At 40.5% G+C, this 23,242-nt stretch overlaps 1 protein-coding gene across 1 annotated transcript; it reads left to right on the plus strand.

Annotated features, from left to right (window-relative positions):
• The first annotated feature begins 293 nt into the window (after nt 1-293).
• SLC9B2 (solute carrier family 9 member B2) lies at nt 294-21,434 on the plus strand. The gene is made up of 13 exons (XM_035323712.1): nt 294-2,495; nt 3,554-3,603; nt 6,322-6,424; nt 7,985-8,168; nt 9,483-9,653; nt 11,929-12,071; nt 14,040-14,167; nt 15,037-15,212; nt 15,764-15,870; nt 17,008-17,157; nt 19,471-19,579; nt 19,777-19,913; nt 20,873-21,434. The coding sequence occupies exons 3-13, from the start codon at nt 6,332-6,334 to the stop codon at nt 21,110-21,112; spliced, it is 1,638 nt and encodes a 545-aa protein (XP_035179603.1). The 5' UTR covers nt 294-2,495; nt 3,554-3,603; nt 6,322-6,331; the 3' UTR covers nt 21,113-21,434.
• Nucleotides 21,435-23,242: the final 1,808 nt, after the last annotated feature.

Consider the following 23,242-nt stretch of genomic DNA (forward strand, 5'->3'; position numbering starts at 1 on the left):
TACTAAGAGAATGACATGATCATTAATGTCATTAATAGTATAGATTAATCCTAAAATTGTCTTGGAATTCTTCACTGCATCTTTTCAGAAAGTACTGTGCAATGATGTCACTCTGGCAGGTGTGTATACATAGAGAAGTATTCTGAAAAAGACAGATGGATCTTCATGAATACATTTGACTTCTGGCAAGCAAAAGGAGTGGATTTTACCACTCTATCCACAGCCAATATATTCCCCTTCCAAAAGGATACACTGGATATCCAATATACTGGATACTGGACATATTGGACAATATTTGTCCAATACTGGACAAATATTGCCAGCTCTGTAGACTAGGTGCTGGGCTTAGATAATCTATTGCTGAATTCTCAAATACCAATATTGGTCTTGCTAAAACACAGACTAAGTTTCTACAAGAGTTTGTGTTGATATTTTTATTGTGGTAGAACACTGAAGCTTTGTTTTTGAATCAGAATATTGTGGTAAAGGCTCATACTCTGGAGAGGGGAGAAAAATCACAACCCAAAGATTTAAGGCAACAGATTGGAATTCCAAAGCTTTTTGGTATGCTAACATATCGTTAAAATTTACATGGATGACACGGGCTGATTTCCTATAAATATGGCTATGTTAAGAAGTTGAACGTAGCTCTATGAGTCTAGTTTGTGAATGAAGCTGTATGAAGCTGTATGCAATTTCATATTTTTTTCGTATCTATGAAATCAGTATAAATATGGGGGAATAAATGATAAATGAGTGTGATTGGTCAATAATCAGAAATCATGGGGGAAAATGTACTCCATGCATTTTTCTGTAACAACAACTGCCGTGTTTTTAAGTGATTGCTTAAGTTTTTCAATATTTGCTGAAGCATTAATAGAGATTGATTTCAAAGATATGGAACATGTCTGGTTAACATCAGGCTTCTTGTTTGTAAAAGCTATGTTATTTACAATTTTAAAATGAGAAAGCATTGTGGAGGCTGGCTTCCTCACACTTGTTATGGGTTTAAGTCTTAGCTTTAATTGTGGTTGGGACATCCTGATCTGTGTAGTTTGTTCATGGGATTCGGGGATTTGGTCTCTAGTATTTCAATAAAGTGACCCAGCAGCCAAGCAGGATAAAGTTGAGGCAAAAATCCAAAGTTATCCAAAACTGTTCCACCAGTGCTCACTGATGTACATTAAAATGCTGAAAGTTCAGGCCAACAAGATACAGTTTGTGTTTTCAGAACTTAATATGAAGGCTGAAGTCATCATCCTGTAGTTGGTACAGAAGGCTTACCTTGGAAAGAATCTCCCTGCTGCAGCATGTCAGGAAACTTGCACTGTCTGTTTTGAAAATAGAACTATGAGTCTGAAAGAAACTTTACTATACTTATTGCATAGAGAACTTTATTAGTAAATATTTCTAAGCTCTCTGGTGATTGGCATACACCAATGCTACTCATATGTTTTTTTGATAAAGCACACCTGCAAGAAAAGGAGAAGCCATCCACCTATTATATTACAGTAAAAGCACAGGAGATGCATTTTTCAGTCAAAAACACAATAAGAAAAAAAAAAAAAAATGTTTCTGTCTCTTGCTTTGTTAGCAGAGCATGTGTTGCATTTCAGAATTTGAGTTGTTCACACATCCATATATTTTCATGGATGTCTAGGGGGCATGTCCATGTCAGGAGGCTTTTCCCCCAGAATTATCGAAGAAGAATGTTTTTAAATACCCCTGTGACTTCTTAATTCCCTGGTTTGTTTTTATGGAACTGGAATATCTCATTTCATCTCCTGTCACCCCAGTGACTATATGAAAAGGAGTTTGACCCTTCAGATTTTAGGGCAAGCTTTTCTCCTGGGGAGGGTTTAAGAGATGTTCCACCTTCTGAGTGTTTCTGGGAAATTTAATCTGATCAAAAACCAGCTTTTTATTTTTTCCTTCAGATTTGCAGTGGCTTTTGCTCTGTGTAATGCTACCAGGAGCGTTAGCAACATGTTGCACTTTAATCTGCTTTCACATGCTCCTCCCAGCGTGGCTTGCAAAATGAGATTGCGAGAGAAGGTCTGTCTGATCCCCTCAGGGTATTTACAGCTGAGCTGGACACACTTGATTCTTTGAGAAGCAGCAGTATTTTCACAGGAGCACCACAGATGTGCAAATGCTTTCATTTTCTTGCCTGCCCCAGTGCAGTTCCTCCCAGGTGCTGTGGGCTCGGGGCTGGTCCATTGCCCAAACACCCCCGACACCTGCCTGCCACCCCAGCCCCTCCACTGCCCTGGGGGACCGCTATCTACAGTGCCAGGAGATAAGGTGGCATCTGGGAAGTCTCCGTAGGTCCCTCCAAGCTGCAGACGGAGGGCCTTGCTGCCTCGCCTTGTGAAGCTGTGGAGGAGGGACTGCGCTGGACTAGCGGCAGCAGCAGGGGAGGAGGAGCCAGAGCTGGCACAGAGCTGTTCCTGCTCACAGGGAGTGGATTAGCAAGTCTCCATCTCCGTGTGCTGGTGTGATGGTTTTGCTCGGGAGGGCGACCGAGCTCCACCACAACTGCTCTCTCACTCCCCTTCCTCAAAGAGGAACAGGGAGAAAATACGATGAAAGGGGCTCAAGGGTTGAGATAAGGACGAGGAGATCGCGCAGTAATTATTGTGATGGGCAAAACAGACTCAGCATAGGGAGATAGCAAGATTTATTGCCTATTACAAATGAGCTAGAGAGGTGAGAAACAAAGGAAAGAAACCAAAAGCATCTTCCCCCCCCATCCACCCTCTTCCACCTCCTCCCCCCAAGCAGCACAGGGGAGCGGGGGAATGGGGATTATGGTCAGTCTATAGAAATTCTTCTCTGCCGCTCCTTCTCGGTCACTCTCGTCCCCTGTGCTGTGGGGTCCCTCCCACAGGATGCAGTCCTTGCTGAACTGATCCGGCGTGGGCTTCCCACAGGCAGCAGCTCTTCAAGAACTGCTCCAGATATGGGTCCGTACCACGGGGTCCATCCCTCAGGAGCAAACTGCTCCAACCTGGGTCCCCCATGGGCAGCAGCTCCTGCCAGGTCACCTGCTCCTGCGTGGGCTCCTCTCCACGGGCTGCAGGTCCGGCCCGGAATCTGCTCCGGCAGGGGTCTTCCACAGGCTGCAGTCCCTGTCAGTGCAGGTCCACCTGCTCCACTGTGGTCTCCTCCACGGGCTGCAGCGTGGAACCCTGCTCCACCGTGGTACTCCATGGGCTGCAGGGGGACATCCTGCTTCACCATGGTCCTCACCACAGGCCACAGGGGACTTCTGCTCCGGTGCCTGGAGCACCTCTCCCCCTCCTTTTTCACTGACTTGGCGCCTGCAAGGCTGTTCCTCACTTCTCTCACTCTCCCAGCTGCGGTGTGGCGCAGCGTTTTTTTCCTGTCTTAAATATGCTCACAGAAGCGCAAACAACGTTGCTTATTGGCTCAGCTCTGGTCAGCAGTGGGGCCCTTACCAACCATGGAGCAGCTTTGAGATCCTTCTCACAGAAGCCACCCCTATGTCCCCCTGCTACCAAAACCTTGCCACATAAACCCACTACAGCTGGAGAGGCTGCGCAGGAGCATGGTCTTTCTCTGAACCCTGCCATTCCCCAGGTACGTTTCCCTCCATCCTGTTGCATCTCCGTCCCCTGCAGCTGGATGCAGCAGGAGGAGTAACCCAGGGACTGCTCCCCAGCTCTGCAGGGAGGGAGCTGGTGGGGAAGGAGGTTGCATCAGGGTTTACTTACGCCTTTTTCTGGGTGACGGCTGTCGCTTTTTGTTTAATTCTGAACGTTAGTTGCTCTGGCAGTGGCTGTGGCATTTTGTTTGTGTTCCTTTCTGGACTGTGTGTGCGCAAAGCAGGATGTTGACAGTCACCAGGGCAATAGGGCTAAAAATATCGGCATGCACATGCTGCCCGTCAGTCATCTTTTGAATTCTGCTCTCTCTCTTTTTTTCTCCCTCGTATTAAAAACAAGTTAAATCAGAGGATCTAATAAAAACTGTTATAAAAAGCCTTTCTTTTTCAACAATAAGGGAAGTATATTTTACAGAGATGTACTGAAATAATCCTGTTACTGGCTGGTTTCCACAATACAAGCCTTAACAGGGGGCTCTGAGTTCTGCCACATGGTTTCTCAATCCCTCTGATTTTGTTTGCATGGGGGGTGACGTTGTGTTTGCTTTTTCCTCTGTGTTGTTTTTTTTTTTTTTTTTTTCTTTTTTTTTTGTGGGGGCTTTTTGTTTTTGGGGTTTTTTGGGGGCTTTTTGTTTTTGCCTTTTTTTTTTTTTTTGGGTGGGGGGGCGGGGGTTGTTTTTAAAATCAGCCTGTGTTTTGCTTGTGAACTAACTGCTCGCTTTGATCTCATTCATCCCACTTCCTATTGCTCAAAGGTAGCAGCAGTAAGAACCTGACAGGATGAAGACCTGTCACACAACACTCAAAGGCAGAGCACACACTATCACACTCCTCCATTCCCACCTTGAAACAATCCCTGCCCAGCAGAAGCAGAGAACCCCCATCCCCTTGCTCAGTCAATCTTTCCTTTCCTTTATGCTACTGTGAGCAGCGCCTGCAGGAGCTGAAGTGGTGAGGTGGGCTCCTGTTCCTCAGAAGTATTGATGTATTTCTTGTCAACAGCTCCATGACCCCAAGAATTGGGATTGTCACCCATCCAAAGCCAGATGAGAGCAAATGTTTTCCATCCCTTACTATGCACACACACACATACTCCCTTCAGAATTACAAAACTCCCTGAGGAAATGGTTAGTGAAGGGAAGGAGGGAAGAGCTGGGAGCTTGCTGATGCTTTCTAGTCTAGTTAGTAGACTGGCATCTGTGGATTCTTGGCCCCAGTGCCTAGGCAAAATCTTGAATCTTTCCTGGAATTTTAAAACTTGAATCTTTCCTCTGAGGAAAAACGGAAGTATCACTCATGACACTTAAAAAAAAAAAAAAAAGACTGCAAGACTGCCACTGCTATTTGGATCCACAAACAGTAATTAAAAATATAGAAAGGTACTGAAAGTAGAGTAAATATCTTCAATTCAAAAAAGGAAAGAGAGCAAAACCATTACCTTGGAACACATTGAAACTGTGGTTTTGTATTCTTTCTCTATGCCTCAGCTATGTCTCAAGGCAGTTTCATATCAGAACAGCTCAAATAAAACCACCCAGGTGTTAAAACAGCCTGTCTTAGCTCAAGAGATCTTTCCCAGATCTTAAACATATTATAAACCAAAGGCTTGATAACTATGACAATCAGTTCCCTGACTTGCTTCCAGCAATTCATCAAGGAAGGAATTTCTTGGCTCAAGCATTCTGGCACAACTTGAGTTGTGTTTTATATGGCCAGAGTAATGTACAGGGCTTCAAGAAAAAGCTGTTAGCATTGATAGGTAGGCGGTGAAGCTGCTGTGACAAAGAACTCTAGTAAGCCTGGTCTTCAGACGTGCATGCAACTCTTATTAACTCAGACTTGTGAAATTACAGTAAATATTCATGCACAATTTCATTTAGGACACTGACATATCTCTTGTTACCATCAACAGAACTAGCAATGGACCATTAGATTGAGTAAGTACAATGATAATTACCCACAATCACCTTGGAGCTTACTATCCCTCTCTCTGAGAAGTATCTCTCATTGGATATAAGCTGTAAAAAAGAGCCATGTTTTCTCAGCCTTGTAGAATGCAAGTTGTATATATTTCTAGTCTTTATTCAGATAGGCATCTGTTTCTTAGATATTCAGTCAATATGTTAGTGTATAGTGATATCTAACAGCTGTGTCCTTGAAAACTGCTGAAAATCAAACTGCATCTGGTCAGGTTTAAGCTAGGGGGAAAAGTGTCCCTTTGTGCATATGCTTTAGAAGCTACACTTGTTATTCCTAGCTTTAAGTAATGGTCACTTGCATTAGCATGTGCACGGGCTCTGTGATGCTTTCAGAACTGATGGTCCTGGCAAGAGGTGTAGGCAGTAAGGGACCTTTCTCTTGCACTGATAGAAGGCATAAATATATAGGTACATATTACAGCCATACCTCTTATAGAAGGTATAAAAGGTTAGTACAGACCACAAAGATTCTAAAACTTAGGGGTTTTTTAGTGCTTGATTTTGTAAACCTAATACTATTCTCTTACTAGCTCTGTATTTTGTCTTACAGCATACACAGGCACGCAAAAAAAAAAAAAAAGCATTTCAAATTGGGCTGTGAGGTTTGTTTTTTTTCACCTGTTTTATAAGGAAGAATATAATATCATTGAAAAGTTTTGTGTATGGAAAATAATATTACTTCTGTAACTCTTCTATCTTCGTTGCTTTCATTAGGTTTGCCACAATGGTGAAGGAAGATACGTTAAATGAGAATGAGGATTCTGAGCCATCCATATGTGAGAAAAATGGCATGATTCCCATGCATGAGAAAACTGAGGTAATTAATTAGCATCTCAAAGTACAGCTTTGGTTAGAAGAACCCTTGTTTTCCTTTCCCTTTTCTTGCTGCATCTGTTAAACTGCTGAACAGAATGCAGAGAGAAATCTCTGTGGGAATTTCTTATCATTAACAAAAGTTCAGTTTTAAAAAGTGTATTATGTTGGATTGCTGGAAATCATTGGCTACAATTTCAGCCTGTACTAGAGAATAAATCACTGTAAGATTCACAGCTATGGAAGAGAATTACATGGACTTGGGATTGCTTTTCTGCTTTCAAATTGTGCCTATCAGTCTAATTGCTGAAGTTATTCATGCATCTCTTCCCTGTTTTCAACTAATAAAAATGTTAAAATCACAGTTTTAAACTTCCATTATGCATGGTTCTGGTGTTGACTTCTATATCTTAAAAAAAAAAAAAAAAAAATGACTTGCAGTGAGTAGAAGAATAAAATTCTTCATAGGAAAGGCACTTTCGGTTAAACACACGGTATTGACTGTAAAGATAAGTACTGTATGGCATTGTTTTATAAGCATGTGTGGTTGGTAATAGCAGGATCACAGGGTAGAAAACCAAGTAGCTCCACGCTCAAAAGCTCACAAGACTTGGTTTTCCAGCTGTGACTCTGAGTAAGGGCTATATATATATATATGAGACAGACAAATAATGGGAAACGTGGAACTGTTACTGGATGAAAGCCAAACCACAGTATAGGCAAGAATTCTGTGTCCATGCTATGACAATGAGCTGACATGAAGTGGAATAACTCTAAGGGAAGGTAGATGATTAACTTGCAAAAATAAGGATCCTAAAACGAAGTGAGGCATATATCCAAAAATGGTCAAAAAGTGCTTTGGCTATGAATATGGATAAACAGCTGAATTAGTATAAGAGAGCAGCTTCCACAAGCTCTGCTTCAGGAAACCTGGGTAGTATTCTCTAGCTTGACTTAGCAGCTTGACCTTCCAACAATGGATCACGTGAGTGATGCTTGCACCAGCCACCTGTGCTGTTTCTTTCATCTTTATATAATAACGAGTGCGTTTGGTTATTTTGGTTCAAGGCTTTGTAACAGAAATTATTTAGGAGTTACGATAAACATACTGTCTCACTAGGATGATGCTAATTGTTAACTTTTTTTGTGGAATCCAGTGTGGAAGCAGAACCTTATCAAACTCTAGAAAATACTGATAAATATTTAGCTCATACCAAGACAATCTGAACCCTGGTTGTTAATATTGTTTTTCTTCAAGTATTCTTCTTCAGCTGAACAGGTGCTATGTGTTCAGCAACAGGAGTTCTGTTAGTCACAGATAAAAGGTAAATGTCCTGCAGCTTCTCATTTGCAGATCTTTGTGGGGTATAAAAACAAGCACAACAGAAAATGCCTAATATGCTGCAAAGCTCGGACCTTTCCTGTAGTACAGCAATAGTTTACTTAATGTAGTCATCAGCAGAGAGGATGAACCTGGCACATCACAGCTGATTGCAGATGTCTGGTACACCACTACAAATACAGACAGTGCTGCTTCTGAGAGGGTCTTATTGCTTTCATTCAGGAGAGACCAACAGTAGACACCAAAAGTGCTGATGGGAATATACAAACAGAAGAAACTGCTCTCTTGAATCACTCTGCTCAGCAACCTCCAGAACTGATACCAGGATCTTCAACATCTACAAGAACATGGAGGCAAACATTTGCTTGCCCACCCCAGGGTTTACTGGCCCTAATAGTGACGAACGGTATGTAAAAAAGTGACGGCACAAAATGTTTAGTTAAACTGAGAAATGGCAAATGAAGTACCTGTTTCTCTGGATGTGATGATTTCTCACTATTTTCCTTGAAGATAATGAAGGGAAATAGCCATGTTTTTGCACATCATACCTTAAACTTTTTAGCAGAGGTAAAACAAATATTCGTATTATTTTTGTTCCTCTATCCTGTATTCTGTGTTTAATGTGGCAGATATGAGGCTGTGCTGATACCTTCCTCTGTATGGAATACCCTATATTGTAAAAGCCAAGAATCCTAACTCCAAGACAAATAAATTCATTTTAAGGTTTGCCATACATCTAATCTCATGTAAGAGAATGCCTGGCTAACCAGTTATTCCAGGCTTTTCCAAGCAAAAGATATTTTCTGTGGTTTTGACTGGTTTTGACTGCTTTTACGGTTTTTGACAGTATGTTTGGAAAACTACTGGTCTCCCATCACTCTCAAATACAATTAAGAAAATTCCACCCCAAAAATGCAATATATTTTCATATGATTATGAGAAGGGGGATTTATACAACAAACTTTTTTTTCTCCTTCCCTCTTCTGCTTTTATGTCTATGCACGTTTGTTCTTGCTGCATAACTGTAGGAACAGACTTGGAAACCTGGAAAAAGTGCAACATCTTTACATGTTCTGTAACATGTTCACATATCTTTTTTTTTTTTTTTTTGTGCCCTCTGTATTATTCCTGTTGGATTGCTGTATCAAGGGCAGTATCTGTACTACCTTAGGCTGACCAGAGACGTGACCTTCTAAAGATATTTTCCCCCTAGGGATAGCAATGCATTGTATGAACATATCTAGCCAAAAAAAAAAAAAAAAGAGAGACACTTCCGTTCCTTTAGAAATGAGCCTAGAGCTGCAGTCATTAGCTCAAAGACTTGCCAGGCTGTACAGCAGCAGGCTCTTACTGCAGCTGTTAAGTAGCTGAAGGACGATAGTTGAAATGCAAGATAAGTTTTTGTGAAAGTCTTGGCTTTGTTTGGGACCTGTTAAGTGCTTTCCACAGTCACCCAAGATTTTTCTCAGTGATTTTTGGACCCTAATGATTTTCTTGTTACCATTTGCTGAAGTATCTTTGTGTCTACAAAATCAGAACATGGGCTTAGGGAGCATTAAAGATTAAATGCATTGTTATGATTAAACTCATTTTTAAGGTAAGAACTTTTAATTCTGAGATTTAATTGTACCTTTTTCCTCAGTGGAAAAACAAATGTGACCTCATAGTGAACTTTAGCATTAGAAATGATTAAATATGAATATTTCTTTTCTTGTTCTAGTTGCACTCGTGGTCCTGGTTTGGGCTGTGGTTTGGTCCATCACTGGCTCTGAATGTCTCCCAGGTGGAAACCTGTTTGGAATTATGTTCCTTTATTTTTTTGCTGTCATTGGTGGTAAAATTTTTGGACTCATTAAAATACGAACGCTGCCACCTCTCCCTGCTCTTCTGGGTAAGATACCCTTCCTTCTTTTCTTCCTGCATAGCACTGTTGTTTAAACAAGTGACATCTGCACGTTAGATATGTTTGGATTAGGAATATGCAAACTGCAAAGTCCCCAGATCTGTAGCTTTTCCAAGTGACTTGTGTCTGGTCCTCTTGGAGAAGGTGCAAAACAACCCAGACTGGCTCAGGTGAAATGGCCTGTATGTTACCGAGTCTCCTCTTTATCCTCTTGGTTAACGAGCAAGTATGATATTGTGAAGTCCTATCGTGCCAATGAAACTGAAAAAGGCTGCCCCCTTATTGTGCTTAGTCTATAAATAAGTAGAGCTCTTGATACAGGGAAGTCTTTGTGGCAGAGTGGGCTAATAATATCTGCCTGTAGTGTGTTGATGTGATATGTAACCTGCATAGCTGGTGGTGTCTCACACGTTAGCACCTCTTACAGGAGAAGGGCTGGATAGCTTCATATGTAGCAGCGTTCAGGCAGTGTGCTTATTCTTGTACTGCTTAGCTTCACAAGTGAGAGTAAATTCAAATGAGAGGGAGGGAGGTTTTGCATGTGGCATGCCTGCCTGCAGTAACACAGACAGACAGACTGTTACAAGCAGGGAGTCTGCCCTAAGTAAACATCCACCTTAAAAAAAAAAAAAAAAAAAAAAAGTTTCTGAGCATTTGGATTCTGCTTTTTTCAGTTACATCTGTATTTAAAAGTTGAGTTGAGCATGAAGCTGCTTGTCTGACCAGAACTAATGAACATCAACAACTTAAGCATGATGGCACATGTCTGGGGAGCTGCATGATGGCACATGTCTGGGGAGCTGCTTGTGAGTTTGTTGTTCAGGTCCATGGTCTTTGAGGAAAATCAGAGCAATCTGAGACAAAAGGAGAAATAGACAATGTCTTTATGTAGGTTCCCCCCCCCACACACTAAAAATACAAATCTTGTGCTCTTGCATAGGAATCCTTGCATTTAATCTGTATTAAGTGCGCTGTGGCTGGCTTAGCCCCCTCTGCACCTTATAGTGAGCTTCTGCATGAGAGGAAAACAGGAATGAAATTGGTACAGAAACAGTCACATAGTATACTTCAGGTGTACATTGCAGAGAGGTGTAGCTGGCAAGGTGAAGCAGAACAATAAAGGTAACTTTTAAGCTGGTGGGTGTTTTTCTTTGTGAAGCAGACTTCCAAATTCACGTAGATCCAGTGCTTGGATATCACACACACATACACAGATTTTGCAAAGAGCATGTGATCATTATGCTAGCCTGATATAATTGTCATGAGATACTGCAGACTAATAATGCCACTTTATTTTTTTTTCTTCTGAGAGAGATTGGGAAGAACAGTGTCCAAAAGTTGAGCGCGTTCCAGGACAAACCAATTCCACAGCCAAGGCTTATAGGCTCACACCAACCAAGCTGTGACCAACCTGAGCTCTGTATATATTTACTTTCTGCCTTTTTTTAAAATTTATTTCCTGTTTGTTAACATGGTTAATATGAAATTACACCATGAAAATGTAGGTCCCAATGACTCAAAGATACAATCAACCGTTACAGACCTACAGATAAAGTTACCCTTTTCCATACTTACCTGTATCTTTCCAGAGCTCCAGTTCTGATAGCTTTGCAGGAAGTCTCTGCTTAAAAAGTTTTGCTAATATTTGCAAAAGGTTGGATCTTACAAGCAGCTTAAATAAAGGATAAGAGCAAGTTCCTGATATTCTCCCCTTTTTTCCCCTTTGCATAAAAGTTGTATTGCCAGAGCATTTTAAAATCTGAGTTAGTCCATGATCAACTGTTTTAGCTAATTTTTCAAGGAATTCAGCATTGTGGTTCCTGTGATCGCTGCATTTCTTACACCTAAAAGGATTTTTTTTTAACAGTTTCTAACATCTGAGATAAATATACAATATTATTACATGATCTTACTCTTTTCATGTTAAAACAAGCTGACAAGCAGAATATGTTTAAGGATCCAGAGGTGGTTTTGCTCATGGTATGTATGACCTGCACTTAGTGAACAAATTTGAATTCTGTTGACTCTGGCTAGAGTTAAAAAAGAATTAGCTACAGCTAGATTTATTTATTGTATTCTAGACCTCTTTCATTGCTTTAAACATCTCTGTTTCCAAGTACCCATCTTTAAAACAAGGCTAATACAGAACCGGAGCTGTTTCTTTGTCTCATATATCACACAGAGTTTATTTTAACAATTTGAGGTAAGTTTTTATTGCAGTCAAACAAATCATTTGACAGCAGTTTGTTTGCTTTCATTTAAGGGATGCTACTTGCTGGTTTTCTCATCCGAAATACCCCATTCGTTAGTGACATTGTCCAGATAAACCTACGCTGGTCTGCAGCACTGAGGAATATTTCTCTTTCAATTATCCTGACTCGAGCAGGACTTGGCCTGGATCCAAAGGTATGGCACCAGCCATTTGTCTGGGGTATAAAGTATAAAAGAGCCCTCTAAAAAAAATGAATAATTAATTATTTAAAATTATTGAACTGTTTGGTCTTAAAGGTTTTGTGAATTAGAGCATTATGGAAAGCATAGTTTTGACTTGTATAGTCATATTAATCAATATTGGTGACTGGATTTGTTGAGTTGGTGAGCAATCTAAAAAACACCTGAAGGAAACTGGTTTTATGACTATTTACCCCCCTTGCCTTAAAGAAATGTCCTTAATTTTGTGAGCAGGACATCCTGAGGACAGACAATCCATTGTAGTCTGTCAGGAGTTCACACTGCCTGACAAACTACCTGTCATTTTACACTGACAAACTAAAACAGGTAATGAAGGGAGTCCCAGTCCTGAAAAAAAAATACTGTTTGTGCTGACACCAATCAATCAATCAAACAACAAAAACTTTTGTCTTTTTCATTTTTTCCTATCTCATTTTTTAATCATTGCAAGTTTTATGCCAATATGTTTAAATTTAAAAAAGGTTCCAGATGTGCTACAGAAACTGTGCTTCACATCACTGTAAAGGCCATAATGCTTCTGTGAACAAAATAGTTTTCCTCCACATGCTTGAGGAATTCATTTTCCCTAATAAATTATAATTTTATAATAGATAATTTATAATAAAGTTTTATAATTTATAATAAGCTATTTTCCCTAATAAATTTATATTCCCTGAATTAATAAATAAAAGGTTTTTCTTTATCAAAATCAGCTGAAATAAAGCTGTGCCATATTGGCCCCTATCCATGTAAGTGGCTGTTTAAAGTTTATAGCAAACTTAGTTTAATTATAGCTAGCTCAGGTCAACAAATCTGATTTTCTTACCCACGATGAAAACTAAGGAGTTTGATTTTTCAGCTATTTAGGAAAACAGGGTTTTGTCATTCTTGAAAAACGATTTTCTTATATTATGGTTGTCCATTTTGTGAAGATATTGAAGCTTGGATATCTTGTATTAGCGTGTCCTGTGCATTGTTACACACAGCTTGAGTGCCCAGTTACGCGAGATTGCTTTTCTTTCTATTCCCTGACAACTTTTTTGGCCAAAGGAATTTCATCTTTGACTCATTTGTCTCCCATGTGGCAATCGAAACTGTCATTTGGACTCCATATGTAGCAACGCTTTGATGTGCTTACAATTGTTCCTTGTGTAACTGAAGCTGTGAAGACAAAGATGTCAGTTGCTCTGGTGATTCTCAGCCCTAATTATGCTGGGATAAACCACGCCAGTAAAAACTGCAACTCGTGATTTTTTCCATGTCAAAATTTAGGGACTTGTCCTAGCAGAGTCATGTTTCTGACTAACTGTTAAAGGCTGCTTTTAGAATCGGATACTCAATTTTAGAGAAGTTTTTGGATAGAAGTTGTTGAGCCAAAAGGAATGTGCTCTACTCTGGGTATTGAGTGAGAATCAGCTGAAAGAAATGCTTGGCTCCTTTCTATAATTTCATGTAGTTTTAACTTTTCATCATTAGTTCAGATTTGGGGATGATTTTTTGGGGTGCTCGTGCAACTTAGGGGATGATAGCAAAATCTTCTGTGGACAGAGCAAATCACTTCAAGTTACCGTGGGTGAGTCAGATGGGTTAAGGGTGCGCTTTTCAAATGAATTGTTACTCAAGCCTCTCCTATGTTGTTTGCACTGCACAAAAAGCCAAAGAATCCTCAGCTTCCCCTTCCTCCAATGTGCAGGGACCTTAGTAAACGTGTTTTTGGTGGGTTTTACTGCCGCACTTGTAATTTGATACCCAAATTCAGTTGTGCTTGAGCCTATCTCTGGCATAGGCCATGTAAAAAAATAATATCCCACACTGCGGCTTAGAGGGAATTCTTTCAGTAAACTAATCAGATCACAAATGTTATTCCTCTCTATGAAGGTAATGGTACTGATGCTATTGTTTGAATTTGCTTTTATATTGCAGGCTCTTAAGAAACTCAAAGCAGTCTGTTTACGGCTCTCTTTCGGACCATGCCTCTCAGAAACATGCACAGCTGCTGTTCTCGCCTATTTATTCATGCATTTACCATGGCAATGGGGATTTATATTAGGGTAATGTACTCTCTTTTCTCCCATATGACAAAGGTGCCTATTTTCATGCTATGGCTAGATGATCCCAATGCAGTTAGTTCTCTGCCAAGCAGACGCCTCAATTTAATGCCAGTTAGGAAGCTGTGCTTAGCCCATGTGGTTGTTTGCTTACCATTCATGTCTGGGTCTGTGGCTAATTTAAAGGTCACATTTCCAAGCTGTGGAGGAGTACTTGCATCATTTTTCTTCTCTGTTTGTGATCTGGGCATTACAGAAAGAAGAAGGATGGTGCAATCCCTGGGTCTTTAACCACAACACAAAGGGCTTTTAGGGACAGAAAGTGATACCAGAGTTTCATGCTCAAATTCAGAATTTCCCCGTTGAGAGATGCACATAGGGACAGCCTTCTGCCACAAGTTGAGGATAAGGATATGGCATCATTAAATTTTGGTCTAATATCCTTGAAGAGGAAACCTGTTCAATCTAGATGCTGTCTAAACTGGTGGACTCGGTCCAGACCACATAGTAGAGCAAGATGGATGCACTCCTCTGCCACATGCTGAATTTTGAGAAGGAACTAGGCACTCAAATTGTAAGTGTGTCTAGACCAGGTTCCTAAAGTGCACAATCAAGGCGTGTATCAGGGAGTACAACTGTGTAAAGTCAAATCTTACGCTGTGAAGCCCTTTATTTTGAACATTATTGAGTTACACAGTCAGGAAGTAAAAGCTGACTGTGAATCTGCATGAAAATATCCCTGCTTGTAATTAGCAAGGAAAAGTAAGGACAATATCTTAAGTGAAGGTCGATGTAAACTTCAGGAGAGGGATCAGAATGTTCTGAAGTTCGCTGCTTTCTTTCTAAGAGAGGCTTACACCATGTGTTTTCAGTTTCGTTCTAGGTGCAGTCTCTCCTGCTGTTGTGGTTCCCTCAATGCTGATTTTACAGGCTGGGGGATATGGAGTGGAGAAAGGTGTCCCAACGTTGCTAATGGCAGCTGGCAGTATTGATGACATTCTGGCTATTACAGGCTTCAACACTTGCCTTGGGATGGCGTTCTCTTCTGGTATAGCTGGTTAATCTGTAGGTGGTGACATCCAGGACAAACTGTGATATTTTGAGGAATGCATGCTCTGCTATGACTGACTAGTTTGTATCTTAATGATATCTCCTTGTAAAGTTCATGAATGGACTTGAATATTGATAGAGAAATTACCCGTGGTCAAAAAAGTCTTCATGTGACTCCATGCACTCTGAGTTGTGGGTCAACTTTCAAAATACTTCCCCCCTTCCCCTCCCCCCCGTCTACTCCCTCAGCTGCCAAGTCTGGCCTCTGTGTGTCCAATTTAAGTGCTCCCAAAGTCTCCCAGGGTTTAACAGTGCTCTAGCAGTGGCTCTTTCTTTGGCTTTTCTAGCACACTTTCTTGGCATGAACTTGCAGAGAGAGAAAGTTGCACTGTCTGGTTCTTTCAGTCCCATGGGTTCTCTCCTGACCCCTTCCCCCAAGTACTTTAAAGCAGAGACTGTCCTGGAATCACCCTCACAGGTCTACAGTGTGGTTTCTGTGTGAAGGGTCTGTTTAAGGGTTACTGAACACACTTTTCTTTTGTCAAATAGGTTCCACTCTATACAATGTGCTCCGGGGAGTGCTGGAGGTTGCTGTTGGCATAGCAGCTGGGGGGATTCTGGGAATGTTTGTTCGGTATTTTCCAAGCCGTGATCAGGTAAAAAATATATAGTTAAAAAAAAAAAAAAAACTGTTATATAAGAGATTCTTCTCTAAGAGATGATATTCTTATGTTACCATTTTCAAATTTCATACGAAGCTGTTTTTTGGGAAGAAGTGTGCAGCTCTAACAGCTTCTAACATTTCAAAGCCTATGGAGCAAGGATGTGTTTTAAAGACAATTACTTGCTTACTGCAACAGTAACAATGTGTGATCTCACAGGCCTTCCTGATGCAGGGCTTGGAGCCCAGCTCACCATCCTGCTCAATGAAGGTGGTGGTAATGTTCACATATAAAGGGAAAACCGATTTCAGACAGTAGAATAATCATCAATTAAATTGATGTGCAACTCATTTACTTATCTAAGATGTATCCGCTTGGCCCAAGATAAAATAGACAGATTACGGGCTTCAAGTGATTGGGCATATTAACATCAATTAGAATGTGTTACTTCTGATTAAAAATTATGCTTATATAAAGTGATAGATGGATTTACCTTCAAGGATAATTCAATGAACAGAAAATTGTAGAAGTAAAGATTCTAGAAGAAATAGATTCTGGATTACTGAAGTCAATTTCCAAAGCAACTATTGCCCTTGGACGGACCAAATTTTCTTAATAAATAACATGAAAAGTGTGGCATGGATGCTAATCAAATAAATAGAAATGGAGGACAACAGAAGAGATATAAATGTCTGCCATGAAACTGGAACAAATAAAACTAGCCTGACTCTGGCAGACATTTGACTTGTCCTTAAAAACATTTAGTGGCATGAATTTCACCCCTCCTTGGATAAACTGTTCCAGCTGCTTGACTGTACAAGCAGAAAATCCTGTTATCATAGAGTTGAAGCACAGTGGTTAGAATCATGTTCCGTGTTATATAAAAAGTATTTTGGCAATAAACTTTTGGATGGGCAGAGGAAAAGAAATGTTGAATTTCCAAAATTTTAGTTTGCTAGGAGTAAGTGTCCAAAAAAACCTTTCAACACAACTGAGGAGTTCAAAGTCTCACTTGAAAGCTTCAGTTCCTTCACAACGATACCCTTTATTGCTTTCAGATTATTAGGCATAGACTTTTTCCTCAATTTCTAAAAAGAAATTTACTCTGTTTGTTTGTTTCCTTGATTGCAGGCATCTTTGTCATGGAAGAGATCATATCTTGTACTTGGGCTGTCCATGTTTGCTGTTTTTGGTAGCATCCACTTCGGCTTCCCTGGATCAGGAGGGCTCTGCACATTAGTCTTAGCTTTTGTTGCTGGTGTGGGATGGTCTGATGAAAAGGTGAGTGTTTACATAAAGAAGCATACCATACAAAAACTCATTTGAATGCACAGCTTAACAGAAGTTTGAATTTCTGTCAGAAGTGGCAGTGATGCATTTATAAAACTTCAGGGGGAATACAGATTTAAAAAAAAAAAAAAATAATCTGTACTTATTTCAGAAGTCTTTAACATTTAGTGTGACAGAAATTTACCATGTATGTGGATAAGGTGGTGAATACTGAGAGTGAAATGCTCACAAGCTTTCCTTAGACATCAGTACAATGCCTTTTAAGCCCCATAGAGATTAATTGTCATGGCACTTGACTAGGAGTCCAGAGCTTTGTCCCAGAGTTGTGTGATGGTCTCTGTAACCTTAAGCAGTCATTTTAAGGTAAGATTTACTAACAGGTATCTAAATACAGTTGTGCACATGGCCTGAATACCCCGAGATTTGTTCCTTGTGATTGTGGGAGGTGAAATGGAAAGCATTATCCAACCGTTTTTCCATCTTTCCCAAATCCTTGCCAGTGTGTTCTGAGCAAATGTAGAGAGCAGGATGCCCACACTAAATGGTGATATACAGCCATACAGAAACCATATAGAAGACTGTTTCTGAGGCACTTTCTCTTAGCTATGAAGCCTGCTTCCTCTTACTGTTGCTGCTCTGCTGCATTTCTGTAGCTTGGCACATCTCACTGCCTCTTTTGCTTGATACCACCAACACTTCATGTTTTGAGGTCATCTTTCTCTCTGCAGCTATAGCCTTGAGACATGCAGTAAAGAAGTGAGAAGAGAAGGAAAGGGAATCAGATATATAATTATTCCCATCTAGACCCTGACCTCAGTAAGATCTCAAGGTTTGTTAAAATAACAAACAAGAAACCATGGTTTCTATTTAAAATACTACATTGTTGTCCAATTTTAAAAGAAGGGAAACTTGAGACTTAACTACTTAAGAGCAGTACAACTCATAAAGCTCACTGAAAGCTTTTTAAGCCATTTCAGAAGGAAGGTCCTTAAAAGAGGGTATGCAGTTTATAAATGCTTAGCTTAAATTATTTTGATCTGTAGATGAGACTTCTTGGTTGTAAAGACGATGATTTCAAATGCCATAGCTCTTTTTGTCAAAACAGCCAGAAATGTCTGTTTACTGTACACTCAGTATTTTACCAAGATTTTCCTCCTGAGCCTCTCAAAGGCCACTGCCTCATGCTGTCCCCAGTGGAAGTTACTTAACAAATAATGTCCACAGAGAACAAGCAATAGGTACAGTGGGCCGTAAGCAATCTGAAACAATGCTAACATCTGTAAAGAGGATGGCTTCTCTTCCAAAAAAAAAAAAAAAAAAGGTAACAGGGAGAAGTGTGGCAAATAAAGAAAAATGTTTACAGGTCCATGTATTTCCACCTTATTTTCTCTAATGTTACAGAAGGTTTTGCATTGCAGTTAACTACCTTTCCACTGACTGAAGAGTATGTTGCAGGATCAGTCCCAGAGAGAACATGAGGGACAGGACACATCTGAGTTCTGGATTGATTCAGAGCACTGCACTTGCATTTTCACAGACTCCAGCCTGTATGTTCATTTGCTATTGCAGAACCCAGTTAATTAAAAAAGAAGTGCTGTTAGATATGCTACGCGTATCCCTTTGTATAAATTGAAGGTTCCTGTTTACCTTGGCAGCAAGTTGTTTTAGGAAAAGTGTCAGGTGTAAAGTTTAAGCATAAGCAGAAAAAATGGCTTTGCAATTATATAGTACATCACACTGTGAATTTCAACACTTTTTATTGGGATGGGATTTCAGGCTTACTCTGTCTAGTGTTGCTCCTGCTCACGTGGAGATAGGCTTCTGCCTGAGTGTAGTATGAGCAGACTTAGGTCATTACTGACATTTTTGAGGGTCTGACTCTGCTCAGGTACAAACAGAAGGACAAGTGTAAGCATGCAGTTACCAAAGGCTCAGAAACTTCATGGCAAAACAGCTGAAACTGCATCTTCCTAAATGCTGAAATCAACTGTGCTTTATTTTCTTCTTATAGTCTGCAAACTGCTTTGTTACTGTTCAAACATCAGTACATTTTATTTCTCTTCTTGAGATAGCAAACATTTATTTTCTAACAGAGCAAGACACACTCTGACCTTCAAACAGTACACAACTGATTTTGAATCATTTAGTATTAGGTCAGAGTAGCAGTTTACCATGAACTGTCTGAGGAGCAATTCTGGACAATCTCATGATAAGTTTTCACTTCGTCCTTTGATTAATTAAATGTGTGTGCTTGGTTTTTATTTTTTTGGTGAATTTCAAAATTATTTTTTGTTTTCCTTGCAGAGGGAAGTAGAAAAAATTGTCGCAGTTGCATGGAATATCTTTCAACCTTTTCTTTTTGGTTTAATTGGAGCAGAAGTATCTGTAACATCTCTTAGACCTGAAACTGTTGGTAAGATCATTCATTAGTTATCCAACTTTCATTACTAGCTTCCAAAAAATCTCTCTGAAGGAATCTGAAGTAAAGCAGTATATAGCTGACAAAAAAAATGTAAAAATGAAACCATTGTAAAGCTACATTTTTAGGAGCCTTATGCTCCTCAGATACCTTTGCACAAAAATAGTGATAAGTATGTGTCTTTGTTACAGGGCTCTGTGTTGCTACGTTAAGCATTGCCCTAGTTGTGCGAATCATAGCAACGTTCCTGATGGTGTGTTTTGCTGGGTTTAATTTCAAGGAGAAGGTATTTGTCTCGCTGGCATGGATTCCCAAAGCCACTGTCCAGGTAAAACAGTTCATCATCACTTTCATTCCAGGCTAAATCTATTGTCTTTAGCACAGCTCTTCCTAACTAGCACAGCAGTAATCAGGGAGAGGATGAGGCCTCTTAGCAGCAGAGTGTAGTAGGGCAGTTTAGAATACAAACTCTCCACGTAAGTCTGCTTGAAAAGGGCGTAGGGGACCTTCCATGTGAGGGTGATTTGCTTACATCCTAAATTGTACTAATAATAGTGAATTGTACATACAAATACTTCAACAGGGAATAACCTTATCTCTGCTACTGCAGATCATTGTGCCTTTACATACAGGTTTTGAGGACTCTCAAAACAAAGGTAAAAGCATTTCCCTCTTAAACCACATGCTGTCTGCTGAGACGGTCACACCAAAGGCTCAGATAGGGTTTTCTGTTTGTGGTCACTTTAGTAAGGGGTGGTCTGACAGGCTTATTGCCAGAGAAGCCTCAGGCTGCATTCCTGCTCAGTGATCAGTCATTAGAGCTTTGCCTCAATAGCATGATTATTTGCAAGCAGAAGTTAATAATCAGAACAGGGAAGGATCATTGCAAGATTTGTAAACTAAATATTCAGAAGCTGCTACTACTAGTTAGCCTGCTGTCAGGACACATTCTCAAGGCGAGGAATTTTCAGAGCTCCAATATGCAATATGCTGGCCAGGCCTTCTCCAGAAATGGCATAACATGTCAGCTAAGACATGTTCTCCACAAGAGGGAACCACCTGGATAAATTCATTAGCTTAGGAAATTCAAAGTGTAGCTAGCTGAAAATTGTTCTTCTAGGGCTAATAGAACCCTTACTTTTCTATGTACTAGAAACTAAGGGGTTTGAATATATTAAAAATTTTGAATTTACGTTAAACGTGGACCCTCATTAAATATGGATTAGACCTTTTTTTCCCTGTTTCACTGGTAAAGGCTCCAGTTCAACAGTGCTTTCTTTCCTACAGGCTGCAATAGGTTCCCTTGCCCTGGATACAGCAAGAAGTCATCAGGATGAGCAACTGGAAAAGTATGGAATGGATGTACTGACAGTAGCTTTCTTGGCTATCTTGATCACTGCTCCAATTGGAGCCCTGGCTATTGGCTTGGCAGGGCCTAGACTTCTGCAGAAGGTGCAGACACACAGCAAGGAAGATGAGGAAGGTGCCGAAGCTGGAGAAGAGGCAGAGGCCTGTGAGCCTTCGTGAGATGGACATCGACAGGAATGTCCATCTTTTACACTTCAGAGTGAACATGTTGTGCCTGTAATCTTTGTGGAGGAAACCAAAACAAGTATTGGTTATATGTGCTATTTCAAAAGCAGCTCTGGTGGAGTTTTATAAAATATGTAAAAGTGTTGATAGTGCCTTAAGAGTTGAACCAGCTAAACACACAGTGAATAGGCTGGCCAGGCCATGAGTCACTCAGAAGTTAGCAGTCAACAGTTACTTGGAACGTGTGGGTGTGAGGCCAGGGAGAGGATCAGAATTGTTCAGGCATGGAGTGGAGTCATGAAGTGGATAAACAGAAGAAAATGGAGACTAACGTGAATAACTTCTTGATGGCTGAAACTGGGCTGCAAGGTGACAAGTTCAACAGCTCAAAGAACGTAACTATTGAATTAGAGAGGATTGACGCACAGTGAACGAATCCTGCCATGGGTTGGTGATTCCCTCTCCTTCCTCATCCAGGTTTCAAAACTTGCTGTTTCCCATTGCTGTTCTCTCACACATTGCACACATTCCTTTGTGCCTGCTTTCAAGGGCCTGTCAATTCTAGTCACAGCGAGGAGCAGCAAGCAGTTCTTGTGTGCTGGAGGAGGCAGTTGGGTCCAGGGTCCATCAGGGCTGTGGTAATACAGGAGTATCTGGTGCTGGTAGAAAGGGCTGAGCTTGAAAATGGGATGAGTTTCAAGGAGGCTGTGAGGACTGGGGGAGGGTTATATGGGACCAGGACAGCTGATGCTTCACATGTGTATCTCAGCTCTTGTGCAACACTACGTCAAGCAAGGGAAAGCCAGCTCTTCAGCTGCTGAGAGCGGCTATGTTCTGGCCCTGGCTGCTGTAGGACACGGGAAAGCTCCCCTAGGATGGGGTTGCTGGCAGGACAAGGCCAAGGTAGCAATAAGTTGTCCCCTTCTTCCTCAGCTCTTTCTGGAGAACTCAAGAGTTCTGTGGCAGACCTCAAACCAGGATTTATGGGTCAGCAGGTATCTCCTGTTACTCTGTCCTAAATTTTTACTGATTTGGCTGAGAAAATGCTATGATCTGGTCCTTCTCACATCTGCATTTGGATAATTGTAAAAAAGTAAAACAAGTATTTCCAAAAAAAAAAAAAAAAAAGTTAGTTCTCGGTGTTCCAAGAGGTGGATGGCTGGGTTGACTTTGGAGATTGGAGGCCTCTCAGATTTGGCATGACATTTTAACCTCTAATTGATACAGAAAAGTAATAGACTTGAACAGCCTGGAAAACACAGTGCTGAGAGGGATGGTACAAAGTGAAAGAAGCCTCACCACACCTTCCTTCAGAAAGGCTGCTATGTGACAACACTAGCACCTTCAAGTGTTCCGAAAACACAGGTTGTGTGCAGCTGTGGATGATGGTAATGAGTGGCAGTGCTCATTTTGAATCTGTTGCCAAAATGTTTCACCAGGGAGAACAAAAAGTGAGCTTTGGTGGTGGTGGTCTTTTTGTTTTGTTTCTGATTTGTTTTCATTTTATTTAATATAGATGCCTCCTGCAGAGTCAGTGCAATATAGTTCACATTTGACTTTCCCATATGATTTTGTTACACTTTTCTTTCTCCTTGACTGTCCAAAAGCCAGGAATAAACCTCCTCTGTTGATCAAAACCCTGCACTTGCCGTTAGGTTTGGTATCAGTTTGGGTTTGGTACTGCCTCTTACAGATACTGGCAAATCTTTGCTACATTTTGGGTGAGTAACTCGCTCTAAGTAGGTCATTTTCTGCTCCTTTCAGAAACATGGAGTCAGTACAGCATTCCTCAGAATCTAAGTTTCATTTATTTTTTTTTAAATAAGGATTTTATATTGTGGTTGTAATTGAGATGGACAAGAGCTGTCTGCAGAGCTCTACACTGCAATTCATTGAAGTTGTTTTACAGGATACTGTATAGAATACCTTTGTGTCCAAAGATTTTTGGCATCTGTAAGCAAGGACTAACCAATCCTATTTTAGCTCTTGAATTATTACTATGCAACACAAAAAGGTAAGACAATACCTTTAAAAGAAAGCTGTCTGAAACTGTATGATTTGCTGTGTGTATGCCTCTGTATACAGAATAATTACAGCTTAGTACGTGTGCCTTTTCATATGGCT

Source organism: Oxyura jamaicensis, chromosome 4, assembly GCF_011077185.1.
Source record: "Oxyura jamaicensis isolate SHBP4307 breed ruddy duck chromosome 4, BPBGC_Ojam_1.0, whole genome shotgun sequence".
Lineage (NCBI taxonomy): Eukaryota > Metazoa > Chordata > Aves > Anseriformes > Anatidae > Oxyura > Oxyura jamaicensis.

Coding starts and splice junctions, on each gene's coding strand:
- SLC9B2 (XM_035323712.1), top strand. CDS start 6,332: ATGGTGAAGGAAGATACGTTAAATGAGAATGAGGATTCTGAGCCATCC. Junction 8,169..9,482: donor GGCCCTAATAGTGACGAACG/GTATGTAAAAAA, acceptor TTCTTGTTCTAG/TTGCACTCGTGGTCCTGGTT. Junction 15,871..17,007: donor ATTTTCCAAGCCGTGATCAG/GTAAAAAATATA, acceptor CCTTGATTGCAG/GCATCTTTGTCATGGAAGAG.